General features: G+C 47.3%; 1 protein-coding gene across 11 annotated transcripts in view; it reads left to right on the top strand.

The window, feature by feature from the left end:
* The window catches only part of ADGRB1 (adhesion G protein-coupled receptor B1), a 292,967-nt gene that overhangs the window by 145,942 nt on the left and 119,762 nt on the right, over positions 1–27,263 (top strand). For all 11 annotated transcript variants that reach the window (XM_027698585.1, XM_027698589.1, XM_027698588.1 and 8 more), the window contains 10 exons: positions 1,849–2,013; positions 5,401–5,502; positions 7,256–7,362; positions 8,173–8,367; positions 9,363–9,431; positions 12,990–13,098; positions 13,972–14,115; positions 16,612–16,687; positions 20,761–20,863; positions 22,011–22,054. In XM_027698585.1, the coding sequence (XP_027554386.1) occupies positions 1,849–2,013; positions 5,401–5,502; positions 7,256–7,362; positions 8,173–8,367; positions 9,363–9,431; positions 12,990–13,098; positions 13,972–14,115; positions 16,612–16,687; positions 20,761–20,863; positions 22,011–22,054 (1,114 nt within the window). The remainder of the gene's footprint in view (positions 1–1,848; positions 2,014–5,400; positions 5,503–7,255; positions 7,363–8,172; positions 8,368–9,362; positions 9,432–12,989; positions 13,099–13,971; positions 14,116–16,611; positions 16,688–20,760; positions 20,864–22,010; positions 22,055–27,263) is intronic.

Genomic DNA, 27,263 nt, shown 5'->3' with positions numbered 1-27,263 from the left:
TAATAATAGGAAGAAGAAGAAGAAGAAGAAGAAGAAGGGTGATGATGATAATAATGATAATAATAATAAGGACAGTAATTCCTGCTGTCCCAGCTGCTGTAGTTGGTACCTTACATTTAGAATAATCATCTTGCCTTCATACCACGGACCTTGAGCTCCAGCAGAGCAGTTTCATGCAGGAGAAACAATGAGAATTAGAGCAGAGACCAGAGCACACCTAACACCAGAAATCTGTGTTTCTCAGACTGTCACCAGCTCTGTAGATTTCAGGTGCAGTTTGCTCCCTTTTTTTTTTGTCTTTTTTTTTTTTCCAGAAATCTTGGGAGAGGCCATTTTAATGGAAACATTTTGGTAAGCTGGTGTGGAAAATATTCTGACCTGTAAAGAAGGTTTGAACAACTAGAAACCCTCAAGACTGATCAGGAACTAAATTTTATTGGCGTGGTTCTCCTGGCCTGTTTCCTGCCTGTCTCTGAGTGCTCCTTTCCTGTTAGACCATGGGTTTGAGAAGGACTGCACTCCTGAGATGGAGAGTCCCTTCCTCTCCTTTGTGAGGGAACAGGGACAGCCAGAAACAGCTCAGCTCTTTTATGCTCTTCTCATGCCTTGCTTAGGTGACAAAATACTGTTCTTTCCACTCCACAAGCACAGAAACCTGTAGTTCTTCATCCTGGTCTACTATTTCCTCAGGAAATCCCTGTCCTCTCTGATACCATCATCATCTGAAGTATTTAGCACAGGTATTGAACTTTCCTACATGGTCTCTAGTGGGTTTTGGTGTTTAGGTACCTCACTCCTTCTTTGCAATTTATAGAGAATTTCAAAAGGACAGCGGGACAACTTTGTCCCACTGATTTCAGAGTTATCTCTCAAAGCAATGCAGGTCATATTTTCCACTGCACCGATATCACTAAAGAAAGCACCAGAATTCAGTGCTGTCCCTCTTCTTTCATAATTTTCTTGTACTTCTTGGAGAAGACAGACATCCCCCACCCTCCCAGATGGAATTACCAGACCCAAGATGATGCAGTAATTCACAATTAAAACCCAAATAGTAAGCAGCAGACTTAGACCTTGTTCTAGTTATGTCATTGAGTTGTTGTGATGCAGCAAAGGAGAAGGTTTCCCTACCTTGCAGACTTGTTGTGAGGGCTAATTAACATTTTTATGGTGCTTTGATAAATGCCATTGTTAATGTAAAAGAAGTAGCATTTTGATAAATGTCATTGTTAACGTAAAAGAAGTCACATTTCCACTGAATCCATAAAGATGTTGGGAGAAGATACAACTGAATGAGACAGCATCCCAAACCTCTTTCCAAGGCACATGAAATATCAGTGCAATGGAAACAGCTGGAGGGAGTTTTATTTGATGTTTCTTCACGGTTTTTTGCCCAAGGGCTCTGCTGGTCTCTCTAAATCCCTGAGCCAGACCTTCTCTGGAAAGGTCTATTTTCACACATACATTGTACATCCCAACTGAGCTCCAGCTGTGGGCTTTGCTTGGCAGATGTGGTTGAATCCCTGCCCACCTGGAGAGTGTTCATGAGCCCAGCCCCAAATGTGAGCCTGAGGAGAGAGATAGGGCTGTTTTTCCAGGGAGTGAGGACACTGAGGAGGAACACAAAAACACCCTTTGACTGTTAAAGGGCCGATGCAATGGGAAAGGACACACTTTGATTTAATGCCTGTTGAGAATCAGAGATCCAAGGCAGGAGACCTCCCTTCCCACAAGCCATGCCCTACTCACCCTACGTTCCACTGCTCACCTTGGGACCTCTCCTCCTTCGGTTACATATTATGTTTGGGACTAAACAGGCTGTTTCTCTCCTGTTTTTTTTTTCTCCAGTGGATGGGAAGTGGCAGGCCTGGGGAGTGTGGGGCAGCTGCACCGCCACGTGTGGGGGTGGAACTCAGAGACGTGACCGTGTGTGCTACGGACCCTTCTTCGGTGGAGAGACTTGCCAGGGTCCCAAGGAGGAGTATAAGCAGTGCAATGACAGAAAGTGTCCTGGTAGGTACCCAAGACCCCTCGTGGTTTGCTTTGTGGGAGAGGGAGTTTGGATTATGGAAAGGGCTTCCGTGTCAGAGAGCTGAATGCTACAAGAGTTGGGATCTGGTAAGAGCCAACACGTAACATGGGTACAAGATACACCAAGGTCTTGACTTAGTTGTTGCAGCATCCATTGCAACCACGTCGATTTAGTGAGTATTTTGTCAGTTCACCAGTCCAACCTTGGTGGTTTTCATCTTTTCATTACCATAAAGTTACAAGAGGCAAAGAGGCACTGTTTGGTAGCAAAAGCTGAAAGCGGGGCCTTGAGTCCATGAATTAGTTGAGTACTGAGGATGCTGCTGTGGTTTCCCACCCTTTACCTCTGGGAAACCTGCACACCATTGGAAATTTTAAAAAAGACAGCTCTGTCCACATCTGTCTGAGCTTTCCCAATCTCCCCCTCCTCCAGAGTGCAAAAGCTGAATGAAGGGCAAGAGAGGGCAGGGGAAAACCTGGGGCTGCATGTGAAAACCAAGCAGGAGCAAACACAAGTGGGAATGTTTCTATCTGTCTCTCACAGACTATCCAGAGCCCCAAAAAAGGCCTGTGCACCATTTTGACTTTCTTTCTCAGTGTGAGTTGAAGCTCCTGGTGAAATTGCTGGTGGGGAATCAATGGCCTGTGTGATGTTGGCAGTCAGATCGCATCGATCCTAACAGGCCATGAGTTTTGACTGAAAGGGTAATTAATTGTCAGAGCAGCTCAGTGAGAGGCAGGAGAGATTCTCATGGCAGCATTCTGGCATTCCCAGTGAAAGGGGGTGTCTCCCTACAAGACAGGAGGCAGCAGTTTTGATGCAGATGTTTCTAGGGGCAGATCTGACACAAGGAGGATGAGCTGACCCTCAGACTCCCCCATGAACTGCTGAAGACAAAGAGATGAAAGCCAAAGAACTTCAGCATGGAAGTTCCAGCACGTTTAGCTCGGAGATAACAGAGAGAGAGGCTGTGACAGCACAGTCACTCTCTCCAGCTCTGCTCTAATAAAAGACATCACCTCTCCTTACAAGCTGTGCCTCTCAATTAGCAGTGGCGTGTGAGAATCTCTTCCAACTCTGCCACAAAGCTCTCCCACACCACAGAAAATCTTAGCACAGGGTTGTCTGGTGGTGTCTACAGAGTGATGCAGATTTAGTTCAGCTTCAGTGTGTGCCAGCTGGGGCCCTGACAGAACAAGCCCAATCTTTTCTTCTCTTCCTGCAGGGGTTGATGCCTGTGCAGTGCTCAAAAGGAAAAGGCACATCTCAGGGACTGGGCCCTGCTAAGGGTTCACAACCAGAAGGGTCTCACTGCAGTTGTTAATTTGCAAGGGAAGGAAAAGGTGGGGAAACATCAGAGGCTAAAAATAAACCCGCTCGATTTGTTCTCCAGAAAGTACCAAATGCCAGCATGATTTGATTTGAACAGAAGAATTGAACTTAATTGGGTTAGTTATTAAAATCTCCCGGTGCAAATAGGTTACTCTGGTAAAAAGGATTTTGTTGTGAAGCAACATCAAAAAGAAAAAAAAAAGGAAGAAAGGAGGAAAGGATAAAATGATTCTCTCCTGGCCTGGGAATTGCTCCTGCACTCGCTGGCAAGACACCACCAATCAGTGTATTTTTAAAGGGCATCTCTGAGCCACAGCATCCCTCAGCGGTCCCCAGAGACACTGCAGAGGTGAGGAGACCAGGAATGTTTGACAGGTCAGCAGAGGAGGAAGGAGAGGATGGATCTGAACATTCTCTCTCTCTGCTTTCTGCTGTGCTCTGCTGTTTTGTAGCCAAGGGGGGTGAGAGAAGCTCCAGCCCCACATCCCAAACCCTCCTTTGGACCACGGGAGGATCTGTGACTGTGGTCAAAGCACTGCTCCAGAAGCAAGGAGCTTGGAACTCAGCTCCCTGCTCTGCCACAGGCTCTCTGGGTGACCATGTGCTGGTCATGGCTGGGTGATTCAATCTCCCTGTGCTACAGGTTGGAAACAAAACTGCCTCTTTTCCACCCACGTTCTGCCCTATCTACAGAAGCCATGAGCTGTTTGCACAGGGACTAGTCCTGTGTGTGCAGAGAGCACAGCTGGGGTCCCTCTTACCCTCCAGGATTTCATTACAACAGTGATTACCCACAAGGGAACTTTGAAACAGGGGAAGCAGCATCTGTTTCCAAGCAGAGAGTGTAACTTATTCATTCCCAGTGTCTACTGGGGAGGAATCCATCTCTGAACTGCAGCTGGGGCTGGAGCCACACAGTCCTGGAGCTCAACTGCAGGAGCAGCAGTGTTCAGGCAGCTTGTTGGGTCTTGTAGGAGTTCTTCAAAGAAGCAGGACTTGCCATGCCCATAATTTTCAGCTTGAGCCTCCCCCACAGCCAGGCTGGGCTCTGGGTAGTCCCAGAGCAGAAGTGGGTTAAGTCCTGACCAGTTATTGGCACTCACTCAGCTTCCTTTTTATCTGTATTTTTACTTGCACAATGAATAAAAACATGATCAAAAACTATTAAATCAAGTTTTTTCTCCTCCCCACCCTCAGGAGTGACAAATAGCTTTAACACCATCCTCGTGGCTCCCTCAGCTTTACATGCTGTAAGTAATGAGTTTCTCAGCACAAAGATCTCCCGTGGTGAATGTTCTCCCAGATCACATTGACTCTGGGGCCGACTCAGCTTCACCCACAGACAGAAGCATCTGAAAACTTCCTTCCAAAGAGCTTTTGCTGTGATGTCTCAAAGCGCATTTCTGCAGTCTCCTGGACTTTGCAGCAGTTTTTGGAAATGAGCTGCTGATGCAAATCCAGCTTGCTGGTGCTCAGATCTTCTCCCTGTGTCCTTGCACAAGATGGAAGCAGACAGAGGACCTGAATAAAGACCATCCAGGGGATATGTCATTCTTGCTCTGACTGATTTATACCAAGCCTTATTTTAGATACATCCTACCCTAAAGGATGGAAGAAGTAGAGTCTGAAGCTGTGGGGTTCCTCCAGAAAAGATGGACATCTGCGATTAAAATTAAGAAATAAAACTCCTTAGTAGGGTGTTGCAACAGCAGTTTTCTTGCAAAGTGCTGCCACAAGGCAAGGCAAATGTGTGAGTGGCCTTTCCCAGATTGTTCCATGGATATTAGTGAGCTAATCCTCGGAATGATTGGATACCCAGTTTTCAGACAGGCAGAGCAAATTCCAGAGGGTTTAAATGGCTTTGTCAGGGCTATGCAGGAGCAGCTGCAGAGCTGGGAGCTCAGCTCCAGACCTCCTGGCTCACACCACGGTGCTGTTCCCTCCAGACCCTGCTCCCCTGTTTCCTCTTTCCATTCCCTTTTCCGTGCCCTTGCTGAGGAGGAAGCTTTACCAACGGAGTTTTTCTCTCCTTGCAGAGCCCCATGAAATCTGTGACGAGGAAAGTCTTGGCTCTGTAGTTTGGAAGGAGACTCCAGCAGGGGATGCTGCCGCTGTCCGGTGTCCCCGCAATGCCACTGGTAAGGGTGACTCCATGATGGGCACACGGTCCATCCTCAGGGTATCCCTCATCCTTTGTCTCCTAGATGAAGAGAACCTGGTTGTGGGAGGACAGGACAAGCAGATGGACTTTCCTCCCATCTTTTGGGCTAAATTAACTCTCTCTGGGTTTCTGTGGCCCTTCGCTGTTTAACAACAACATCTTGGTTCCTACTGGACAATTTGAGGTGGTTTCCATCCACCTCCTGCCTAGTCCTGGGACAGCTTTGCACTCAAGAGTATCTGTGGTGTGTTCTCCCCATTAACTACAAACATCTTTGCAGAGCAGGTGGGGCTTTGTCAGAGCTCTCTAGACCTGGTGGTTACATTTCTCTCCACTGCCCATAAACAAGCTGGTGTTTGAAAGCAGCAAAACCTGAATTTCATGGTCCACTTATGCTTAGAAAACACAGCACCTGTCTAAACATTTATTCAGGTGCTCAGGTTGATGGTCTGATCATGGGGGTGTGAAGGCATCCAGGTGTTATCCCTTGTGACCATGACTCTGTGTCATGTCTAGTCCCTAAGGACTAGAAAGCAGGGCAGAGAAGGCTCCAGGAGACACTCTGGTGCTGAAACTTGTCCTCAGTTGGACGTTCCTCACTCCCAGGCAGGAACAGAAATAGGGGCAGCAATGTTAATAATGAATTTAAAGATTTTATTTTGCTTGAGGGAGGTGGTTGGGTACAGACCAACCCTGCAACTCTGTTTGAACCAGCTTGGGACAGTTGTGTTGTCCCAAATTCTGTCCTAGAAGGGCTGTATCCATAGAAAGGTCACTGAATCCTTTAGCAGATCCAGCAAACCTGATTCTCAGAGACTCTCCAAATTGCACCCTGATGGCTTGGGCAAGGTGATCCCCTTCCCTTCTTCCTCTCTGATAAGTTCATTTTTTTCCTCCACGAAGGCATGTGATTATCACTGCAAACCCCCCTGTAGACTGGAGCTGAGGGAAGGCCTGGGGGAGGACTGAGAGCAGCTCTCAGAGTGTTTCAGCTGCCGCAGGGATGGTGTTTATTCTCCTCCAGACTGTGTGGGCAGCACAAGCCACTGTGCCTGGTTTAGTTGCAAATACCAGAACAAGCCACCGGGGGAGGCTCGTGGGGCTTCCTGAGCCAGGAAGAATGTTGTCCTTCAGGCCAGGAGAAAAAGAAACCCCTTCCTTTCACCTTGACTAGCCATGGCCAGCTTGTTAATTTTTGTTTTCATGCCCAGTTCCTTCTGCTGCCCTGCAATAATAAAATACAGGAGGAGAAGGTAGTAAAAATAATCTCTCCTACATGCTTGCATGGGTTGTTCAGGCACCTGCAGGTGCCTCTGATGTCCTTTGTACTGGTAGCTATGCCTGAATGGATGCACTGACCAGTTCTGGGTGACCTCCATGGAACTGTTAAGGTTGGAAAAGAGCTCTAAGATCATCAAGTCTAACCTTTAACCCAACAGTGCCAGGTCCACCACTAAACCATGTCCCCAAGTGCCACATCTGCATGTTTTTTTGAACATCTCCTGGGACAATGACCCCACCACTTCTCTGGACAGCCTGTTCCAATGCTTGACAACCCTTTCCATGAAGAATTTTTTCCTCATACCCAATCTAAACCTCCCCTGGTGCAACTTGAAGCTGTGTCCTCTCATCCTATTGCTTCTCACCTGGGAGAAAAGACCAACCCCCGGGAATTCTTGGCTTTTCATCCTGTTTTCCTCACTCCCATATTTGTTTCTTTCATTTTCCAGGGCTGATCCTTCGAAGATGCATTTTAGATGAGGAAGGCATCGCTTACTGGGAGCCCCCAACATACATCAAGTGTGTTTCTATAGATTACAGGAACATACAGATGATGGTAAGGCAGAACAACTCACTCACCAGATTTGGGATCCTCCCAGATTCTTGTAACGTGGCTATAGTCACTAAAAAGAAGGAAAGGGACATTTCCATGTGAAAAGGAGATGCTGGCTCTCCCCTGATTTTTTCTTACTGCTTTTGTCTGGTTATCTTGTGACGCACAGGCATTCCACAGACAAAGGATGGTTCCTTTCAGGATGTTTTAAAACATATCTTGGCAGAATCCAGGTTCTACGAGGTCTTTCATATCACATTATCATTAAGTATCACTGTGACTGTATCACTATTTTATTTATAAATAAGCATCTCATTTTCTGTTAATCTTAAATTCATTGTTGTGGTGAATTTCTGCTGGTCTCCTGTGGTTTCCCTTTAGGAGAACTGCCCTCTCCTGTTCAGGACAAGCTACAGTCTGTCCTAAAATAATTCCAAATTAGTTATAAGAAAAGAGGGTTTGGGGGCAAAAATAATCTTGTTAGCTGGCTTGGGTTATGAGCAGAAGAAACTCTGTGGTAGGACAATCTCTTCTGAACCTCCACACAACCTTTCCTTCGTGGGCAAACAAAAAAATTCAATTTTCTATCATTTTAGAACCACTTAGAATATACTTCAGAATCTATCACTCTGTCCTATCATTTTAAGAAAAGCAGAGGCTCTCAGGCCAGCAGAGATTGTCAGATTCAGCTCATCTGCACTCTGAATTAGAAGGAAGGTCAAAAACCTTCCCCCAGCAATTCCTTCACCGAGCTCATTAACTTGACTTTGACTGTCCCTAAAGTGTTTGTCACATCTCTGTTCTGTTTCTCAGACCAGGGAACATCTTTCCAAGGCTCAGCGTGGGTTGATGGGAGATGGGCTGTCAGATGTGCTCCAGAACCTGGTGGAAATCTCCCAGGATGGGACCAGCTACAGCGGGGACTTGCTGTCCACCATGGACGTACTCAGGAACATGACAGAGATCTTCCGTAGGGCTTATCACAGCCCCACCTCTGGAGATGTCCAGGTGAGCTGGGATGCACATCCTGGGGGCCAAGGCTTGGTTGGAGGTGTGTTTGCATGCACAGGGCTCCAGGTTTGATTACCTCCTTTGCAGCTGATGCAATACTGATGAAAAGCCAGAGCATTTTTTCTCCAAATGTCTTCCTGTGTTAACAAACTCTCCCTTCAAGGTTGTTCTCTCTGGCTTAGAAACTGGAGAACTTGAAAGCCAAAGTCACTCTGAGCTGTTTCAACCTGACAGCACTTTACTGTGGAGTCTAATTGATATGAGAACATCATTTGGAAGGGATTTCAGTCTTAATGACTAGAGGTAAAATGATCCTGTGGCATTGGGTACCTGGATGTTGATGCAGGAGAATGTCCTCTGGCCTTCTCATCCCAGGGTTTTACTTTCACCAGCTGCACACAGAGCAGCTACAAGATACCCCCTTGGGATGGGTCATCACCCCATGGCTTGAAACATTAAACTGATCCTGCAGGATCTGCAAAGAGTGGTAAAAACTAGAGAAAAAAATCAATAGTCTTAAATTTCCTTCCTTCTCATAGTGTGCTGCAAAGGTCCTGCCATGCAGAGCACCCTCTGGATCAATCTCTGCTTCTCTTGCCTGGTAGCAGGTCAAAGAGGATCATAAGGAATATATTGGAAATGACAGAAATAGTAGAAAATAGGATAGAAAAGAATTTGTGTGAGAGAAGATCATCTTTTTCTAACCAGTCTCTGACAGACATCGACCAGTAATAAATACAAGACATATTCCCAATCCAACCTTTTAGGAAATACAGTAGTCAAAGTGAAGGCCTTGGGGAAAAAAGCCCTGTTGGTCATTAACATCCTTGGGACCTGTAAAATGCTGTGGGACCCTTTGGGAATGGCACCATGAGAACCCCCTTGGAGCATGGCTGGTTCTCAAATGTTCCTCCCCCATCACTGGGTCCTTCCCAGCCTGGGCTGTGTTTGACTGACCACCTCTTTTGTCCTCTTTTGTCTCCCTTCTCCAGAACTTTGTCCAGATCCTCAGCAATCTTTTATCGGAGGAAAACCGGGAGAAATGGGAGGAAGCTCAGCTGGTATGAACCTTCAGCACCTTCCCTGAGATGAAACATGATTTCAGCATGGGGTTAAGCCATGAGGAGAGGAATTTCCGAGTGTCCACATGACCTCCTAGCTCTTCTTGCCCAGAATTTTTGAATATTAGGAAAAGGTTCTTCCCCCAGAGGGTGGTTGGGCACTGAACAGGCTCCCCAGGGAAGTGGTCACAGCATTGAGCCTGACAGAGCTCAAGGAGTGTTTTGACAATGCTCTCAGACACATGGGGTGATTCTTGGGGTGTCCTGTCCTATCAGGAGTTGGACTCAACGATCCTTGTGGGTCCCTTCCAACTCAGGACACTCCACGATTCCATGATTCCGGGATGAATTGTTTTCAACATAAATCTGTTTTAGCCACAGACCACACAAAATCCCCATCCACCAATGCTCTTCTCCTTGGATAAAGCCTTATGATGAAAGAGCCAGAGGAGCCAGACACGGTGAGCTGTGCTCAGCTTCAGACTCTCTGCATGAAGAACAGTGAAATGTTGGTGGTGGATACCAAATTTTGGATAGTTCTCAGAGGTCAGGCTTGGGTTGGAGTTGATAACCCTGCTGGCTTGCTCTAATTCCCCTCTTTCCTCTTACCAAGGTAAAGAAGTGGGATTTCATAGGTTTGAGTTCCTGGATAAAAGGCTGCAGGACAGGCAGGATTTTCAGAGCTGGGGTCTTCTCAGCACGAGCTGGGCATAGTTTCAGTTATGTTTTGTTTTATTTCTTCCATCTCAGGGTTGGGGATCCTGCTGAATTTCCTAATCCCCATGCCTAGAATTGTTCAAGGCCAGGCTGGATGGGGCTTTGAGCAAGATGGTCTAGTAGAAGGTGACCCTGCCCATGGCAGGGGTTTGGAGCCAAATGATATTTAAAATTTCTTCCAACCCAAGCCATCCATGATTCTGTAAACAATTCTATAGCTAAACTGTCATGTATTAGGGGATGGGTTTGTTGGGTTTTGTAGCTGTGTTTTATTTGGCTTTTGTCTCCTCTGCCCCAGTTGAACTCTCTGTTGTGGGCTTGTCTCAGACCTAGTCCTTGTCCCTTTGCCATTCTCTTGACAAGCCCTTGGGCTGCTCAGTGCTGTCATCTCACTGGAGCTTTTGGGCACCACATCAGAGGGAAAAAGCTCTGCCTCAGACCAGCAGCTCTGCTGGAAGGTTCCATGGCAGCTCATTCTGCCCATGCCCATTTCTCAGTGTAGCGCCTTGGAACACAAACACTCAACTTGCTAAACTCTCAAACTCTCAAGCAAACTCAACTTGCAGAATAACCTGGACAAGGAACAAAACTCAGCCTTTGTGAGAGGTCAGTCCTGTGGAAGGTACTTGGAGAGATGGCTCAGAACATGGCAACTCACTTTTAGCCACCTGTTGCTGTTGAAAAATTCCTCAAAGCCATTTGGAAATACCAAACAATCAAGTAAAAATCAGCCTCAGAGTCCAGTTATATTCACACCAACCAGGGAAGTCCCCTGGGAGAACTTTCAGCTGCAAGTGCTGGCACAGTTGTTGGCTGTCCAGAATGAGAGGCAAGGACCTGAATATATTTCTTTCATGCAACAGGAATACTGTCAGTAGCTGGGCAGCCTCTTTTCCCTGATATGTTGTGTTTTCCCATTGCATTTGAACAAGAATGGTCTGTCTCCAGGTGAGATAAAGAACCATCTCAACATGGTCCTGGGCGAGTGGCTCTGAGTGTCCCTGCTTGAGCAAGAGGGTTGGACCAGATGACCTCTGAGGTCCCTTCCAAACTGAACTGTACTGAGATTCTGTGATTCTGTCATTCTGTGACCAAATACTTGGTTCCAAGCCTTCAGGTGTGTGTACATATTTCAGCAGAGAGCAGAGGAGGCTGTCAAGTTGTCATGACAACGGGGAAACCCTGTTGATACCCTCAAACCCAGCTGCAGTTACTCTGTGTGGCAGTTCATTCCCACTGGCTGTCCCTGTGCAATCTGCTCTTTGCACCCATAGACAGACACAGCTCAGCCTGCTGCCAACACCACCATAACCTACATGTGGATTGGGAATATCATGGGGAGGAGGTTTGTTTAATGGCAATTGAGATGAGAGCCCAACACTTCAGAACAGAGAAATCTTCATGGACAGGATGTCAACAGTTTTCCGCAGTCCTTGTTTTTCTCCCTCAAACCTGCTGGACCAAAATCACTCTGCATTTCCCGGGATCAACCAATTCTTTTAAAAGAAAGTATTTGCCTCCCAGTTTGATCATTAAAAATAAACCCAACTTAATCGTTTTCCGCATCCCAAAACCCTGTGCCCCCCCTCAGGCAGAGATGTTGTTCAAGGAAAATATAAACCAAAACAACCCGTAAAAGTACTCACAGAAGGGTTACTGAGCTTTTTGAGGAGTTTGTGTTCACCATTATATGATAAAAACCTAAAATGCAATGGCCAGTGTAGCCTGGATTTAGTTTGACCTTGTGATTTCAATCTGCAATGGAATATAAAATAAGCAGTTAAAAATAGCTTCCTCACTTACTTCTCTTCCTTGTGTGCACACCTGCTGTACTGGCAGGACTTTTTGATCTCATCCTGATACAATTTTAGTCTTACCAAGATTCCTTTGGATCGAGACACACAAGGCCACTCCTGTGCTCCTCGTTCGCACATTTGAAGGCTCAGCCTTCCTTCTCCTCCATCCCATCCTGCTTGTCCCCAGCTGTCCCTTCAGCTCTGCTCAGCCACCTCAGAAGGTCTGGATTACAGGTAGGAACTGAAAATGCTCTGAAAGTGGTGGAAAAGGAAAAGAAGGAGCTGAATTCTTCAGCCTCTCATAGTATTTGCTAAGCTCCTGTAGGCAAATGTGAGGAAAAGACAGCACAGCTTGTTTCAAGTGGATTATCTTTTATGGAATCTGTCACTGGAAAGCTGGCTATTGTTTAACAGCCTTCTTTCAGGCTGGCAAAATACAGATGAAGAAGAGTTATTGCCAATATCTCTTATCAATGGGAAAACACCAGGGAAGAAAGAAGAGACAGAAAAGATCCAAGACAGATCTGGGACCAAGAATTCGGTTATTTGGAGAGTGAGATCCTGCCAGCAAAACAAGAAAGGAGAAAATCAGCCAGAAAGGAGAAAATCAGTCCAGGAAATGCTTTTCTGGGTAGGATTATGTGGGCCAAATACCCCAGTCAATGGGCTTGGAAATCAAGTAGATGATTTTAAAGGTCCCTTCCAACTCAAACCGTTCTATGATTCTTTGATTCTCGGATTCTATGGAAGTAAATGTGTAGATTGTCTTCTGCTCCAGACGATCTCAGATACTTCTGTTTGCTTTAAAACATTGCCCTCCAACCCTAGTTTTACCAATCTGAATGTCATATTATTATTTCTTGCCCCTATTTCTAGGCCTCCTTTTAGGATTTCTCACTCCTCATTCTTCCCAGCTCCCTGATATTCCATTATATCCAACATATGCTTCCAGTTCACGTGTGAGGGCAGGAATCTTTGCCCACAGAGAAACTCCTGCTGTACTCATTAGTGTCTGATCTACTAAATATTGTCCCTCTCTTTGCAGATAGGGCCAAATGCCAAGGAGCTGTTCAGGCTCGTGGAGGATTTCATTGATGTCATCGGCTTCCGCATGAAGGATTTCCGGGATTCCTACCAAGTGACAGACAATCTGGGTGAGTGGATTTGCACTCCCCACGTCGGATAGAGAGCCCATGGAGCTGTTAATTACTGTGTAATATGTGTAACCTGGGCTGTGGGGAGGGAAAGAGGGGAGGCAGCAGGTGGTGCAGCATTAAAAGGTCCTGGGAAAGACAGGGATGGTCGTAAATACGAGGTGGCTTTTCTCCAAGTAAGTTAGGATTTCACCCTGAACAAGAGATGTCCATGGAGAGATATCTAAGAGATATCTATAGAACTATGAATGGAGAACAGGCAAACTGGGCAGAGTGAGTCTCTTCCTTTTGTTTTTTGAACACGAGAGCTGCACAGCAGCCAGTGGAGTGATGAGGCAGCAAGCAAACAGCAGGCAGTGTGTGATTTATCCTGTGTGCACAACCTCGGCGGGGAACTTGTTGCCAGAGGATGCTGCAGAAGCCAAAAAGTGCAGATGGGTTCATGATGGGATTAGGAAAGTGCACAAAAGAGATGCCCATTGGTGGCTGTTAAAGTTGATGATCTGGATACAGCCACTGGCTGAGGAAGTCCTGCTCATTGCTGGGAGGACAGACCAAGAGATGTCTTGCTCTGTTCTTTCTCACACTTCTTTTTAACAACTGCTTTTGGCTACTCCTGGAGACAAGATGCTGGAGCAGCCTGACCTCTCTTCTGCCAGGTTTAGTGCAGGCAGGGCCTTTCCTATGAAGCCCAAACAGTGTCATCTTCTTTCATGCCTAAGCATCACCTGAGGAGAGCATCACTCCTACAGCTCTCAAGATCCAGTCTCTCTGCTATCTGGTTTCCCAGAATTGCTTCCAATGGTATTTTCAGCACAGGTGAGTTTATTGAAGCTGGTTTGTTGACTGGTTTTATCTCTTGCTCCTCTCTAGTCCTCGGCATTCACAAACTGCCTGCGAACGCAGCGACCGACATCACCTTCCCCATGAAAGGCTGGAGGGGCATGGTGGACTGGGCCAAGAACTCAGAGGACAAGGTCACTGTCTCCAAGAGCATCCTGTCTTCAGGACTCTCAGGTAGGCAGCACAGCCAGGGCACTCCAACAGAAAATTCCTTCTTCATTTTCCAAGTGGTTCCTTCCATTTGGCCGGTCTTCAAATCCCCCTTCCAGCTCAGCTGGATTTGCTCACAAATGCTTGGACATCAAAAGCACTGATGGGTGTAAACAAGGCTCTCAGATATGGCCTGATCAAGACTTCAACTTAAACTCCTTGCAAAAGTTCAGGAGCAGGCTCAGTGCCTGGATGTGGGTGTATATCTTGTCCTAAATGAGTGGCAAAAATAGACAAACAATGATTTAGATGCCCCCCCAAGACTGGATCCAGACCTGAGACGACCATCTAAGGGTAAGTAGATGGTGGTCAACACATCAGACTGAGGTCAGGGTCTGCTGCATGGACAAGGTTTGCTAGATTTGGGGTTTATGGTTGCTGTGTGAAACTTCCTGCCCACAGAGAGGAAATTCAGAGGCAATTTTCCCTGAGGTCACTGGCTCCACAGCAGGGCATGGATATGAGCCACAGTGTAGAGGTGGGACCTCTGGGTGCATCAGCCTCACTACCAGCTCCAGAAGGAACCTGAAAGGTTCTGGGATGCTCTGCTGGGGCATCCAGGTGAAGTCCCAGGAACCAACACACTTCAGGCGCTCATCTTTTGGCAGATAGACTCGAAATTTTGCAGAATCGAGCCCTGAGTTTTCAAAAGCAGGACCCCAAGTTGGGCTAATTTCTGGGAAATGGTGGGATTTACTTCTGGCACTCATGGTTTTGAGGGGGCAAACTGTTGGCTGCTGCATCAGGCTCTGCTGTCCTTCCTTGGGACAGAGGATGGAGACCGTGAGTTGTTGCTACCAGAAAACCTTTGGACTCTTGTTGTCACACCAGGGCCTCTTGTCTTGGGCTTCCCTACTGGGAATGGAATCAGCCATCATTTCTACTTGGGAAATCTGAGGCCAGGAACTGTTAAGTGACACCCCCAAAGGTAAACAGTGAGTCACTGTCAGAGAAAGGATCATGTGAAGCTCTCCTTCTGTTTTATTGTGCCTTGGAGACACCGTGATCTCCCTGGGAGAAGCTGGAGTGTGTTGGAAGGGTTATCACCGTTTGTGTGTTGTGGTACCTTCGCCTTTGGAAAGCTTTGGACAAACTGCTGGCACCAGGCACAGACAGAGCTGATCCTGCTCTGAGGCTGAGGGCTGTCCTAAAAGCATCCAGTTCCTCATGCTGCTGTTTTCCAGATTTCTATTAGAAGCATCCTCACACAGAGCTGCTCTGGGGCCCCCAAGCTGCAGTGACTGTGCAAACAAAAGGTGACATCCACCCTGAAGAAATGACTTCCCATCAGTGCTTACCTCTCCATAGTTTCCTGACTACCACCCAGGGCTCTTCTGCCTCTGTTTTGTTCAGTATCTTGTGCTGGTGGTATATTTTTCAAAGGTTTGTTTAGTGATTACAGTGGAGATGCACCTCTTTTAGCTTTGATCCTCACTTCCCTTCAGCTGCAGGGAGTAGGAATAACTACCCTGAGCAAAGTGATGGAGACGGGGAGCTTCATGAGACCAGAACCAAACTCCCTCACTACTGGGAGCTGATTTTGGTGGGCCAACGCTGATTTGTGCAGTTGGGTGATACAATTGCCTTGCAAGCCTGTCTGTCAGTCTCTCCCAGTTATGTGTTCACCAGTTATCCCCTGTGAGCCCAGTCTGATGATGTGAAACAGGAACACGCAGAGTTTTGCCTGCCCTGCACTGATGGAGCAAACTCAACCTCAGTACAAGGCATGAGAGAAGCCCCAGCTGAGGGCCCTTCCCCAGGCTTCCTCAGCGTTACTTTTCACCTGTCCACTTCCTTTTTCTCCCCCAAAAACCCATCTGCAGGGCTGCCTCTGCTGCTTGGGGTTTATCAGGGGAGCTCTTGCTTTTTGCAGCTGGGCCCTGCAAGGCAGCGGAGGAGGAGGAGGAGGAGGAAAAGGGAAAGGAGGAGGAGGTCAAGTGATGTGCCCAGAGGTCACACAGATGATTCAGAGGCTCATCTGGGACCATGGTTTCGAGGCAGCACATGAGTTTTGGGGTCAGACGAGGCGCAGTGGGACAACTCCCCTTCTCGCTGCCCTTGTCGGCCCGAGCGCGGCTCTTCCCTCTGAAGGCTTGATGACTATGGATGGGTCCAAACGCCTCGAGGTGGCTGCAGGAGACCTTTCCACCCTGCAGATCCGCCTGCTGTGGTGCTGTCAGAGGGTTTCTGAATGGGGGAGAGCAGCGGGCTGGTCGTCTGGGATGAGTGAGCCTTGTGTGAGGGTGGATGCCGGGTCACCCCGAAGGCGCTGAGCCCTCTCTGGGGACCGATGGAGACCCAGTGTGGTGACAGCAGGCACTGCATCCCACCACAGCCACTCTGGCATTGGCCATGCCCCAACAGAGGCCAAATCCTGCACCTGGGTGTCCCATGGGGACAGCTGTCACCCCGATTGTCTCAGTGCCATTGTCTTCTTCCCTTCCCTCTGGTGTCCTGCAGTGTCGGACGACTCCTCCGTCTTCGTGGTGGGGACTGTGCTGTACCGGAACGTGGGCAACATCCTCTCCCTCCAGAGGTAAGAGGGGCTGCCTGGGGAGGGTGGGAAGGCTTTCCTGCTGATCCCTCTGGCCGCAGAGCCCCGGGTTTCCAGGGAAAAAGCGAAGGTCACTGGGGAGCAACGAGACAGTGAGAATATTTTGCCCCTCACGGGCTGATGCTGCGCGTTCAGGTGGGGACGGGCTCATGCCTTGCAGGCACCACGTGCTGGAAGAGCAGGAAGGTTTTCCCCACCCACGGGCACCCCGGATAGGAGGGGAGGCACAGGGCTGCTGCTTCATCCCTGCCTGCCGCCCTTTGCCCTCCGGGCACGGATTCTCACACGAGGGATTTGGGGGGGGGGGGGGGGGGGGACAGACGGGGGATGGATGCTCAGCTGCCTCGATCCTCCCGAGCTCCCGGAGAGCTGCCAAACCAGGCTGAGCCCTCGAGAGCATCACAGCAGAGACAGGCTCGGGAGGAGAGCAGCAGCAGCACGCCTGGCTGCACATGTCTGCCCTGTTCCCGGCCGCTGCAAACTGCCTCGGGCACCGAAGCTTTTGTGTTCTACGCTCCCCTTCCTTCCCTTCCCTTCTCTCCCTTTTTTTTCCTCGCTCTTTTATTTTTTTTTCCGAGACCGGTACTGAGGCAGTAAATTAAGCATCCTAAGGCACCTTCTGAATCTGTTCTGCACTGATTAGCGTGAGCCCATTTACCATAAACACCAGGGCATCTCTCCTCACCGATAATCATTTAAATACCTCCAGATTTAGCGCTGGCAATGGCAAAAGAGCTCCAAGTGAGTGCAGGGAGGAATTAGCAAGTCAGCCAACTGTATTCTGTAATATCTTCCATTACAGCAGTGGGAATTAGATCAGAAGGGCAATAAACATCATTGGCTCAAATGATCCAGCAGTATTTCAGCTTTCTCTGGCCAAGCAGGGAATGAGCTCTGATAACCAGCAGCTGCAGCAGCCACAGCCTCCGAGCAGCATTCCCACAGGAGAGCTGATTTAAGATGTTCCTTAATTAAAGGACAGTCCCTCTTTAAAAAAAAATCAGGAGTCTTGAATCACCTGTGGAGAGTCAAAGGAAAAAAAAAAAAAAAAAAAAAGAAAAAAAGGAGAAATAAAAGCAGCAGCAAAGTACCTCTTACTTCACTGCTGTGCAAATGGACACAGCACTGAAAAGGAGAATGTCATTAAACAGCCATGTAGCTGCCTATGGGTAAAAAATGTTTCTGACCACAAGAGGAGAGCAGCTATTCCTGGGTACACATAAGTAACATGAACCCAGATCCTGGGTTTGACCACACTGATTCAATGCAGAGTGATTTTTCCTCAAAGGAAAAAAAAAAGGAGATTTAACTCAGTGAACAGCACCAGCTGAGCTGTTCCTAATTGTCCCAATTTACCTCCCCCAGGCAGCAATGCCTTCTCTGACTCACACATTACTCTGTCCCCTCGGATCCAGAGAGCCCTGTGGATCTTGGCAGCTGTGACAGTGGAGATGGGGCACACACAAAACCTGATTTTTCAAGGCAGGGAGGTGAGCAGAGCTCAGTCCCAGCTGGACAGTGCTGCAGAGGACATGGGAGAACAACCAGCCTGGCACCTTCCAGCCCAGTGTGCTCAGCAGGGTGTTTACAGCTGTTTGCACACTCTTTACAGCCACTCAGGAGCCCTCTGAGCTCCTGTTCAAGCCACATCTCCATGTGTCTTGTTTTCCTCCCAGAAGCTGAGCTGCAATGTACTTTCAGGAATAACGACTCATCTTCCTCCTGAAAGATTCCCCGTGACACTGAGTCCTTCTCCTCCCCCGGAAAGCTGCTCAGATGCTTAATTACCTTCTCTGCTGGGAGCCTGGCTCTCATTTTAAGGCTGAATTTGTCTGATTTTCACTTCCAGGCATTGGGCCTGGTGACTGAAAAGGCCCTCACACATAACAGACCGTCAGACATGCCTTTCAACAGGAAACTTTTGTCTGGTTTTCCAGCACCTGGATCAATTTTCTGTCTCTGCTTTGGTCTCCCTGAGATGTTTCCTCATCTCAAAGTGGAATTGAACCAGACAGTACAGTGGAATCCTGACAAGGAGGAGTGCATGGAGCAGATCTCTGCTTCATGTCAGTGGAAGGAACCTAAAAGACCATCTCATTCCAACCCCCTGCCATGGGCAGGGACACCTTCCACTAGCCCAGGTTGCTCCAAGCCCTGTCCAACCTGGCATTGAACACTTCCAGAGATGGGGCAGCCACAGTTTCTCTGGACACCTGTGCCAGGGCCTCACCACCCTCCCAGGGAAGAATTTCTTCCTTACATCTGATCTAAATCTCTCCTCTTCTAGTTTAAGACCATTCCCCCTTGTCCCATCACTGTCTGCCCATGTAAAAAGTTGTTCTGCAACTTTCCACAAGCCACCTTCAACTCCTGGTTGAGCTGTGACCACTTGGCCCTTAATCAATCTTCACCACACCAGTGAACTCTGTGTTCCTACAGCTTCCCATGCTGAAAAATCAAATGCTCTTTCTGCTTTTGTTTTGCTGCATCGATTCTCACCTGGTCCTCGGCCTTCAAAAGGATGTTTTGGTCTCATCTGTGTTGCTTGTCCAAATATTCAGCAACACTGAACCAAGAGCTGACCCTCACAGACACAGCTACTAATGAAGACATGCACTGGTGGCTACCTTTCAGCACATCTTGTTTTTAGCTTCTTACAGCTGCTGCTCCCATTGACTTACTCTTTTCCTTTGTAGGCGGACAGTTGTGCTTTTTTACTTCATTTTTTTAAGGAAAATATATTATTATTTTTCCTCTTTACCCTGTTAAACCAGTGCTATTGTTCCCTCTAGTGTTGGTGGAATAGTGGCTTTCTGAGCATCCACTTACACATCCATGGACAATTCCAAGTGGGTTTTTTTAAACCTTTGTTTAAACCTTCTTTTAAACCTTCTTTTTATTATTATTGCTGTTAAGCAAGTACAAATCTTTCCCACCTAATTCCTTTGTAAAAAGAAATATAAAAGCCAGAAAGAAAAGTGTAAGATTTTATTAGTACCTGTCAAGTTGGTGGAGGTTTGGATAGGGAAAATTTTCCCTTGCCCATGGGTGCCACGAGGGGCTGGGAGCAGCCTGATGCTCAGCTACCACCAATTCCTTCATGGCAGAGTTTTTGGCTGCTGACAGTGGGGACCTTTTGCTTATTTAAACACCAATAATCTGCAGAAACACCAGGAAAACCTGTATATTTACATGTTCAGTGTCCAGGGAAGCGCCTGCAAAGAGTTTGGCTTTCCAAGAAGCAGGAGCACAGGCATGGGAGATATCTCCTCACTTATTGCTTCTTCCAACAGCCAAACCCCCTCAGGCTGCCAGATTTAATACAATATTTTGCCTGGGCACAGACATTTCAACGTTTACTTGAAAGGTTTGGCCTTTTTCCATCTGCTTTTGATCCTCAAGGAGTAGAGATACACACCAGTGTCTCCAGACAGGATCATGGAATCACAGAATGGCCTGGGTTGGAAGGACCCTAAAGCTCATCTCATTTCAACCCCCCTGCTATGGACAGGGACACCTTCCACTAGACCAGGTTGCTCAGAGTTCCATCCAACCTGGCCTTGAACACTTCCAGGGATGTGGTGCCCCATGGATATGCTGTAAAGGCAACCAAACCAGCCTTTGAGAGGGAAAACAGAGGTTTTGTTTTGAAAGTGCATGAAATAATAGAATATCTCTAGTTGGAAAGGGCCCACAAGGATCATTGTAGTCCAAATGAGCTCTGTTTCCTCATGTGAGGGATAGAAAATGGGTCCAGGACTATTTTATTACTGGGATATATACAGTCTATAATTCCAATGGATTTAGGGAGTCATTGAGGTTCATAAAGTGACTGATTCATGGAGGAATAGATGTCTAGTGGCCATGAGGGGAGCTCAAGGGGCTGAGAAGTGGCTCCATCAGCAACAAGTATCTTTTCACAGCATTTTAAAGTAATGGAGTCAATTCCTTCTTCACTGTGTACACCAAACCTTGTACCACCAGTGACGGATGTGTGGATTTTGTGCTCCACAAAAAATCCTCTTTAAAGCATCTCTTTCCCCTCTTCTCCCCAGGAACAGCACTGTTCTGAACTCCAAAGTCATCTCGGTGACTGTGAAGCCATTTCCTCGCTCCCTCCTCACCCCTTTGGAAATTGAATTCTCCCACCTGTACAACGTAAGTATTTCCTGGGACTGCAGCATCCCACAGCTGTGTTTGCTTCTGCAGAGCATGAATGTGTTGGTGCAAGGAAGGAGGTGGTTTTTCTGGGCTCCTGAGATCTCTTTGCTGGTGCAGGACCCTTCAATCTCCCTAAATACTGCTGAGGTCCTCCACTGCCACCCTCTCATTGGTGTCCTGTTGTTGATCGCCGCCAGGGAGGATTATATGGATCAACCTTCCAAACCTCCCCTACTCTGTGCTCCTTGCTCAGGCACTGCCAGGGCAGCAGGAGGGTGACAGCACAGCTGGCACAGGGAACATGGGCATACTGGTCCCAAATTCACACCATTTCATTGTGGGAAATCGTGGAAGGATAATTTGTGTGCTCATTAAAAAAAAATGTTGCAACAACAATCTTCTTTGAGGAGGGAAAGAAGAGGGGAAGGTTTTTTTCCATTAATAGTGGAGACAGGAATATTACTGTTGTGCTCAGTGCTTCCAAAGGCAGTCTAAAATCCCCTCCAGGCTCCTCTGCTCAACCCTAAGCAGATGTATGGGATGGACAGTTACATACCCCACGGCCTGTTCTTGCTGTGGGTCTTAGATGTCCTCCTGAGGCTCTACAACATGAATATTAGATCCGTCGTGTCTTTGCTTTGGACTCTTCCTGGAAGGGTTTTCCAAAGGGGTCTAAGACAGCTAGAGTCAGTGATAAACCCTTCCAGGGGGCTTCAAGCACACCTGACCCACTCCTGCGGGGCTTTGGTTCTTCCCAGCACCGTGTCCCACAAAAGCACAGGCTGTATTTGATCCACTTTCCAGAAGGGAGCAGCAGAAGGATTCTGTTTGATGGGAAGAATAAGGAAGAACATCAGTAGGGTGAGTCAGGAAATATGCAGAGTCAAATCCTCCTGCAGGGATGGTGATGTGGAACAAACTGAGGCACATTTTGGCCTTGCTTTTCAAGCCCAGGGTGAAAGAATCCATTCAGAGGACTGAGATCCACAACTGCCCATCTGGTGCATCCCAGCCACACCAAGTTTAGGGTAGTGGAAGTTGTTGTACAGTGGGATATGTGCCACATATTTCATTCTAATCACATACCCCACAAACAGCATGACATGATTTGTTTCTTTTTTTCCCCTCTCTTGTCTCCCGGCAGGGAACCACCAACCAGACCTGCATCCTCTGGGATGAAAATGATGGGTGAGTTCTGTGGGTTTCTCTTTATTCTCATGGGTCTGTTTGCTTTTTAGGTGAAATCATCACAATTTTAGCAGTGATGTGTCAGTCTGTCTCAGTCCTTGCTCCCTCCACTCCGTTTTCTCTTTGCCCTGGTGGGGAGTATTTCTTCCTTCACCTGTGCACCACTTCTGACTGACTTCTCTTTTAGTGCCAGTTGAGCTGGGTCTTACATTTAAAGATCTGCAGTCAGGTGTGTTCAGAATAGTTCATGAAGGGCCCTGTGTGCTGAAAACATCATGTTCTTGTACCAGGGAAACCCTCCAGGGTTCAAGCAGAGATGTTCATGTTGCTGCTCAAAGAGAGGAGTGTTTGCATTTGATTTGATGCTTTGGACCTCGGTCTACATTTTGCAGAAGTTCTCTCTTATTTTAATTCTTCCGATTTGGGATTTTCCCATATAAAGGATGCATGAATTGAGACCCAGGGCTGTGGGGTTGTTCAGATTGGGTTTGGCATAGCAGTGCTTGGCTCTCTGCAGTGCTCACCCTAAATCAGACACCATAAGGAGAGTAATGCAAAATCAGAGGCCACTGTTGCAAATCTGGCCTGTGGTGGTGAAGTTCAGGTGCTATGAACTTCATGTTGTGCTGCTGTGATACGATAAATTGATTTTTTTTCTGGGATTTTCCAGGATTTCTGTGATGACTGGTGCTATTCAGGAGGTTTGGACTGATGTGATTGTAGTCAGCAGGAAAAAAAAAAAAGAAATCCCAGGTTACCAGAAAGAGTCAGGGCCATAAATTCTATATTGGAAGTAGTTGTCAAAGAATGTGCATCTTAGAAAAAAAAGCAACAAAACCAAAACCAACATTCTGGAAGTGAGCTCTTAAATCCTGAGTGAACTTGACAAGGATACAAAGTGTTTGATTTAATGGTGGTTTTACTTCATTGACTTTTGTGTCTCAGTTTGAAGACCAACCTGGCTTCTTTTCTGCCTGCAGTCTCTTTCTCTCCTTGAGATCTCTCACGTTTGGCACCTACCTCTGCATTTATTATTATTATTTATTAACATTATCTGCAGCACCTGAAAAATGATTCCATTCTTCTCCTTTTATGCTCCATTAAGTAGCATATGCACACATAGGCGGGCAACATATTTGCAGGCAGCTCACCCTTCTTGATGACCTGTGATAAATTTTGCACCTATGAGTGGATCCAAACAAAGCTGAAGAACCCAGAGGGTCTCCCTGCTTGTGAAATCACACCCATGTTGGAGCCCAGGGCAGAACTGGTCCCTCTGGCTTGTAGTGAAAATTATTCCATTATTAGAAGACTGTTGAGTGCAGGTGAACCTTCAAGAAATTAATAAAATTGCATTTTATTTTGTCACCTCTGTGCCAAAGAGCTGTAGGTCAGCACAGAGTGTTGTGTATTGGTGGGCAGACTCAGGAGGAGCTGGCCTGCTATCCTAAATCTGTTGTTTCTCCATGCTGGAATGGAATTAAAGCACTTGTATACAAATCCAATTTTTGGCAAGTAAGGGCAGAATTTGGACTCCTCTGCGCAACATCTCGTTGGTTTTTGCTTTCTGCATCCTGGAGAGAGGGTTATGTCCAGAAGGATGGAGATGTTCCCTTGCCAAGCTGGATTTAATTAGCTGTAGTCTGAGCATGAAAAGAACAAAATCCAGTTTGCACGTGGCTGGATCTGAGGGCAGTGATGGCACTCAGGGTGGGCACATATATCTGTCAGAGCTGGCACTGGGAAGTGCCTGGTAGGAGACAGATGCAAGGTTGCCCAGTGCTCATCATGGATTGAGAGCTTTGAATGCCATTGATCTGGAGGAAAACGTTGCCCAGTTCACCATAATCAGCTCTGCCTTGTGGAATGACAGAATGGTTTGGATTGCAAAGGATCCTAAAGATTATCGAGTTCTGACCCACTGGGCCAGGTCACTCCTTGTCCTGGGGCTCTGGCTGCTCCATACTCCTGCTCCCAAGGCTTAGCAGCTAGTTTGGCTGCCTGTTGTCCCTCTGGGAGTGCAAGATGTCGGGAATGCTTTCAGTCTTTAATCCTTGCATCCTCATGGCATCAGAGAACGGGCTCCCAGCTCAGAGCTGAGCAGGCAATTTCTTGGCACCGTCACCACGGCTCAGTTTTCGAGGATGGATTCCAAAATCCCCAGCAGATTGGTTGTGCAAATGTTGCTGCTGAGACACCCGTGTGTGTGTGTGTGTTGGGGTGTGTGTGTGCTTTCCTGCAAGTATTTCCAATCAACATTTACAATCTCAAGCAGTTGAAAAGTCCTAAATGCTGATGTCAGCAGATTTTTGCCGGGGGATGTTCCAAAACTAGAGCTGATCCAGTGATCTCTGGCAACGGGAGCTGCCAAGCTGTTTGTGCAATATTTTAAAGCTGATTTGCACAACATTTTAAAGCTGATTTGCTACCACTTCTGACTCCTGGGAAAGTCTAATGAAAGGCAAATTATGCAAATCCTATTCTCTAGTCCTGAATGCTCACCTCGAACTTGAACAGCACTCTGGGGCTGTCAAGGGCTTTGCAGTTCTGGGTCACAGTTTTGGGTGATTTTTTTTCCTGCTTGGAGCAAGGATTTTTAGGCTTCACCCCGGACCTGTTGCCTGGTATGTGGTAGAGCTCACGACTGGTAACTCTGTGCCAGAAACGCTGAGGTTCAGCCACACTTCTGTGTTTGCTGTCTTTGCTCCCATCTTCTCCTTCCTGCCACTCACTTCCTTAAATTAGAGGTTTTCCCATGATTAGTCTCATAAGACGGTTGTGCAAGTGGGTGACTCTCAGGATGCCCCATCCCTAGAAGTGCTTAAGGCCAGTTTTGACGGGGCTTGGAACAACTGGTCTAGTGGAAGGTGTCCCTACCCACAGCAGGGGGTTGGAATGAGATGATCTTTGAGGTCTCTTCCAAACCAAACCATTCTGTGATTCTGTGAAATCCCATTTCCCAGCTCTGGCAAATTTAATGGATTTACAGGTTCGTTTCCCTTTCTATTGCTGTATTCCCTGCACAACCCAAGCCAGGCTGTGAAGGTGTTGCTCAGAAGACACTGGTACCTCTTAAGCTTCCTCTTTTGCCACTCTCCATGTTCCTGCTCCAAGACTGGCCAGGTGGACCCTCCCCACATCCCCAGTCATCCACCTGAGGGTGCAGATCTTGGTGATCCAAACCCCACCTGAATCCAGTGAACCAGCCTCTGGATTTAACCCCTTGAGGCCTGTGACTGAACAGGTACAAAGGCAGGAAACTCCAAGCAATCCTCACATGAGAGCTCCTGCCTGTTCCTGCAGCCACCTGAGCTTTCAACCCCATCCAAACCACGCCACAGCCACTTCAAATCCACGGGCAGTGAAAGGTTGAACTGTAAAATTGCAATTAGAACAGACAATTAGCAGGTGACCATGTGCTTCCTCAAAGATGGAGCTGTCAAACAGAGCACTTGGGAAAAAAGGAAAAAAAAAAAGAGGAAGAACTCCTGAGTGTTCATTCATTTGCATTTAGATGGATATTTAAGCTTGTACTATTAACAATGGATTTTTGATTTATTAATCCCAGCCCCTCTGAGTGACTGTGAGATTTGTGGGTGGCACCTCTCCATCTCTTTTCTCTTCCTCTTGCCCCCAACTCCTCATGTCACGAAACAAGAGGGGAGAAGATCGAGGGACTAATTTCTGTTGTGTTGGGTGCTGCAAGTGTGATTAATGAGCTGAGCAGTGGCTGGGTAAATTGAAAGCTGAAATCAGAGAATGATTTGGGATTCTCTGGCTCTCCTCCAAGGGTATTATTCATCTGGAGTGATTACTAGCTGCTTAGCCCTGGTGAAGTGAATACCCAGGCAGGATCCAGCCTCCTACTCCTTTCTCCTGCTGGAACAGGACAGAGGGAGTTGATAGATCATCCGTGGGCTTCCATGTTCTTGTTTACCAGATTTATATTTCTCACCTGCCTTGCTCTGGTGCACAACAGGGATATCCTGTGGCACAAGGAACAGGGAGAGGGTTGCCAAGGTTTGGTGGTGGTGGTGGCAGCATCACTTCATGTGTCTTTACAGTTCCCTGGAAGGAGGTTGTAGTGAGATAAGGGTTGGTCTCTTCTCCCAGGTAACAAGAGACAGGATGAGAGGAAATGGCCTCAAGTTGCACCAATGGAGGTTTAGATTGGATATTAGCAAAAAATTCTTTACTGAAAGGGTGGTCGGGCATTGGAACAGGCTGCCCAGGGAAGTGGTGGAGTCTCCATCCCTGGAAGTGTTCAAAAAATGGTGTTCTTTGAGCCTGGGGTTCTGTCTGACAAGGGCACGGAGTGAAAGGACAAGGTGGAATGGTTTCTAACTGAAAGAAAATAGGGTTAGATTGGATATTAGGAAGAAATTCTTCCCTGTGAGAATGGTGTGGGAGCCCTGGCACAGGTTGTCCAGAGAAGCTGTGACTGCCCCATCCCTGGAAGTGTCCAAGGCGGGGTTGGGTGGGGCTCTGAGCAACCTGGAAGAGTGGAAGGTGTCCCTGCCTGTGGCAGAGAGGTTGGAACAAGATGATCTAAAAGGTCCCTTCCAATTCAAACCATTTCATGATTCTATGAAATGTCTGGAGAGACACCATGAGATCAGTCAGGGAATGCTTGTTCTTAGAGGATCTGCCTGGCTCCACCAACCAACTATTCTCTGCTCCTCTGTCTCCAGGTGGATCTTTATAATATCTAGGCATTATGACTGATCTTAAGAGGCCTCCCAAACCTTCAAAAATATTTGCATAAAAGCTTTTTGCTCTTGGAAGAGAAAGTGCCTCAGGAATCTGTGGTTTTAGTTCAAGGACACCCTTAACTTCCCTTGGGAAAGATCATCTATTCCAGTAATTAAAGCCTTTGAGCTGTCTAGGAAATTCTGACTTCATTGTTTAGGAAGGTGACACAGCAAGGTTTGGGAATGGAGAACAAAGCAAACAGTGCCTCAGCTTGCAGGGCAAGGCTAAACCACTTGGAAACTTAGAGAATCCTAAAATAATGCTGAGAACAGCTCTGCACATGGGCTCTTTTCAACCAGGAACTGCTTGGGGTGTAGGGTACATGTTGGTCCTTCCAGAGGATGGTTTATGGGCTGTGTGGATCAAGGGCTGGTAGGACTGGAGATGGTCACACAGAGTTACAATCCACAGGGACTGCTCTGCAGAGTCAGAGCAAGCTTGTGGGGGTGTTCTGGTT

This window comes from Neopelma chrysocephalum, unplaced genomic scaffold (genome assembly GCF_003984885.1).
Source record: "Neopelma chrysocephalum unplaced genomic scaffold, ASM398488v2 Primary Assembly neopelma1_129, whole genome shotgun sequence".
Lineage (NCBI taxonomy): Eukaryota > Metazoa > Chordata > Aves > Passeriformes > Pipridae > Neopelma > Neopelma chrysocephalum.
This window is presented reverse-complemented; position numbering and strand designations above follow the sequence as displayed.